This window comes from Pyrus communis, chromosome 7 (genome assembly GCF_963583255.1).
Source record: "Pyrus communis chromosome 7, drPyrComm1.1, whole genome shotgun sequence".
NCBI classification, from domain to species: Eukaryota; Viridiplantae; Streptophyta; class Magnoliopsida; order Rosales; family Rosaceae; genus Pyrus; species Pyrus communis.
The window spans coordinates 27,964,574-27,967,888 of NC_084809.1; the positions used below are offsets into that span (position 1 = coordinate 27,964,574).

Here is a 3,315-nt window from a genome sequence, read left to right on the forward strand (position 1 = left end):
CCACGAACCCAATTTTTTTTTTTTACACACCTCTCTAAATTTTTGGTTATCCGATCAAATAAATTGATGAAGATTAGTGGATAAAAATTAACATGGTGTATGAAATGTAAAAAGAGAAGGGTAAATAACATTATCCTAATTAAATAAAAATATAAAAGAAAAAAAGAAAGAAAAGAAAAGTAAACGAAATTTCAAATCACATCTTTGATTTTTACATCTTCCAAATATATAAAATGAATTATAAATTATATTTTAAATTTAGGGGTGTGATATCCACACACCTAATTTTATTTCTCACACACCTTTTTAATTTTTAGTCGTTTGATTAAATGAATTGAAGAAAATTAACGGACATAAATTATCAAGAGGAGTATGAGAAGTAAAATAAGGTGTATGGATAGCACATCCCTAAATTTATGTCTCTTCGTTGGAAAGCTCCAACATCTTTTACTCATGTTAATTGAAAAAAAAAAAAATTCCTTGTATTAATATGATGTTTTCAACTTGAGAGATTTTTGGTAGGCTCGGAACACCACATAATGTTACACAATTGAATGGAGACTTAAAAAAAATTCCGATTGTATAATGACATATAATGTTTTACCTGATGTTCCGAACATATTGAAAAAAACTCTCTTTGAACTGATTTAAATAGTTGATTATCTTGTCCACAAGTGTTTTTGTTGGGAAAATTGTTTAATGTGCCCAAATACTATTTTATACATCAAGTATCATGATATCGGTGATAATTTTTTTTTGTTGGGGAAATCTTTGATGTATCTCGTCCTCTTTCACTGAAAAATATCTGTTGTTGGGCCAAAAGTCATCGCAACATGGTCCACTTGTCAAACACCGAGTATACACTTATTGTCCTTTTCTGTAATCCGAATGTATATATATATGTTATATAACGAACCCCAACCGCAACACCAAAACCACTTCCTTGCTTCCTCTCTCTCTCTCTCTCTCATTGTCAGTTACGTTAAACTCGCAATGGAGCAGCTCAAACCAAACCCTGCAAATCTCTGCCCTCTCACTCCTCTCACCCTGCTAGAAAGGGCAGCCATCGTCTACGGCAATTGCCCCTCCATCGTCTACACCACCACCACCTACACGTGGTCCCAAACACACCGCCGATGCCTCCAGCTGGCCTCCTCCCTCTCATCCCACCTCGGCATCAAAAAATCCCAAGTCGTCTCTGTATTCTCCCCCAACACCCTTGCCATGTACGAGCTCCACTTCGCCGTCCCCATGGCAGGAGCCATCCTCAACACCATCAACACCCGCCTCGACGCCCGCACCGTCTCCGTCATCCTCCGCCACAGCGAATCAAAACTCATCTTCGTCGACCACCTCTTTGCCTCTCTCGTACTGGAAGCCCTCTCGCTCTTCCCACCTCAGCTCCCTCGTCCCCAACTCGTCCTCATCACTGATCATCCAAGGGACGGATCAATCCCAACCGTCGATCATTTCATCGACACTTACGAGAGTCTAGTGGGAAAGGGGGATCCGCTGTTTAAGTGGGTCCGGCCGGTTTCCGAGTGGGACCCAATCGTTTTAAACTACACGTCCGGAACGACGTCGGCTCCGAAGGGGGTTGTGCATTGCCACAGAGCCGTTTACAACGTGGCCCTGAGTTCCCTCACGGACTGGTCCGTGCCCAAAAACTGCGTCTACCTGTGGACTCTACCGATGTTCCACGCAAACGGGTGGTGCTTCCCGTGGGCCATGGCCGCCGTCGGCGGGACCAACATTTGCGTCCGCAAATTCGATGGCCCAAAAATCTACGAGTTAATCGAAGCTAACGGCGTCACCCACATGTGCGCCGCGCCCGTCGTGCTCAACATGCTCATCAACACCCGGAGGTCCGACCCGCTCCGAAATCCAGTTAACATTCTTACCGGTGGGGCTCCGCCGCCTTCGAGCGTCTTGCTCAAGGCCGAGTCGATCGGGTTCGTAGTGGGTCACGGGTACGGGATGACCGAGACAGCGGGGGTTGTGCTGTCATGCGCATGGAAGCCGGAGTGGAACAAACTCCCGGCGATGGAGCAGGCGAGGCTGAAAGCGAGGCAGGGGGTGATGACGATCGGCATGACGGAGGCGGATGTGGTGAATCCGGATTCGGGTTTGAGTGTGAATCGGGACGGGTCGGAAATCGGGGAGATAGTTTTGAGAGGCGGGTGCCTGATGCTCGGGTATCTGAAGGATGCAGCGGGAACTGCCAGCTGTATGAAAGACGGCTGGTTTTATACAGGTGACGTGGGGGTGATGCATCCGGATGGCTATTTGGAAATCAAGGACAGATCCAAGGACGTTATTATAAGCGGGGGTGAGAACATGAGCAGCATAGAGGTCGAGTCCGTGCTGTATGGGAACCCAGCTGTCAACGAGGCGGCGGTCGTGGCAAGGCCCGACGAGTTTTGGGGGGAGACGCCGTGCGCATTCGTGAGCTTCAAGAGTGGCGTCAGCCCAAAGCCAACGGAGAAGGAGATCATTGAGTATTGCAGGGGGAAGCTGCCGAGCTTCATGGTGCCAAAGACGGTAGTGATTAAGGACGAGCTTCCCAAGACTTCCACCGGGAAGATTCAGAAGTTTTTGCTGAGGGAGATTGCCAGAGGTATTGCGCTGTCTTCGTTATTTCCGCCGCTGGCGGCAGTGGCGGCGTCGCGGACGACAAATAGGATGTAAGGGAAACCTCGGACGAGTTTCGTATTTTGTTTTATAAAGTTGACTAAAATTAGCAAAGATTCTAAATTATGGTGGTTAATTTATTTTGCAGGTGCATCGCATGATGACGTTGGACGTTGGAAGCATTTTGGTTTGCCGGATTTGAGATGGCGGGAAGTTTGGACTACGTACATGCTTATGATATTTGCTAGGAAAATTACGTGCATGCTTTTGGCGGCGGAAATGGTCATATCAGTTGTAGTTTGCCATCTCTGACTATGTAACCTTATACATATACATACATATGTATGTATATATAATTTTTGTTTTTTAATTTTATATCTGTTGTTAAAATAAATTTCAAGTACGAATCTCATTTTTTAATAAATTTAAGGGTTCTTTAAATATTGATCCTCACAACTTATGTTTTCTAAACATAAACCCGCATATAATTAAACATCCAACAAAAACCCAAATGTCAAATAAATTGCCACTAAGAATAACCTACTATTACAAATTATTTACAATTTTTACCACAACCCCTTTATCCTTTTCTCACGCACTTGAATTTTAGCTTCAATCAAGGGCATTAAAATCTTATTAATCATCCTAATGTTTTTTTAATAATTTTTTTAATCTCTATACAAT

General features: G+C 44.2%; 1 protein-coding gene across 1 annotated transcript; it reads left to right on the forward strand.

Moving 5' to 3' along the window:
- The first annotated feature begins 956 nt into the window (after positions 1-956).
- Positions 957-3,049, forward strand: LOC137740804 (2-methylpropanoate--CoA ligase CCL4-like). Its single transcript, XM_068480606.1, has 2 exons — positions 957-2,684; positions 2,780-3,049. The coding sequence occupies exons 1-2, from the start codon at positions 994-996 to the stop codon at positions 2,790-2,792; spliced, it is 1,704 nt and encodes a 567-aa protein (XP_068336707.1). The 5' UTR covers positions 957-993; the 3' UTR covers positions 2,793-3,049.
- Positions 3,050-3,315: the final 266 nt, after the last annotated feature.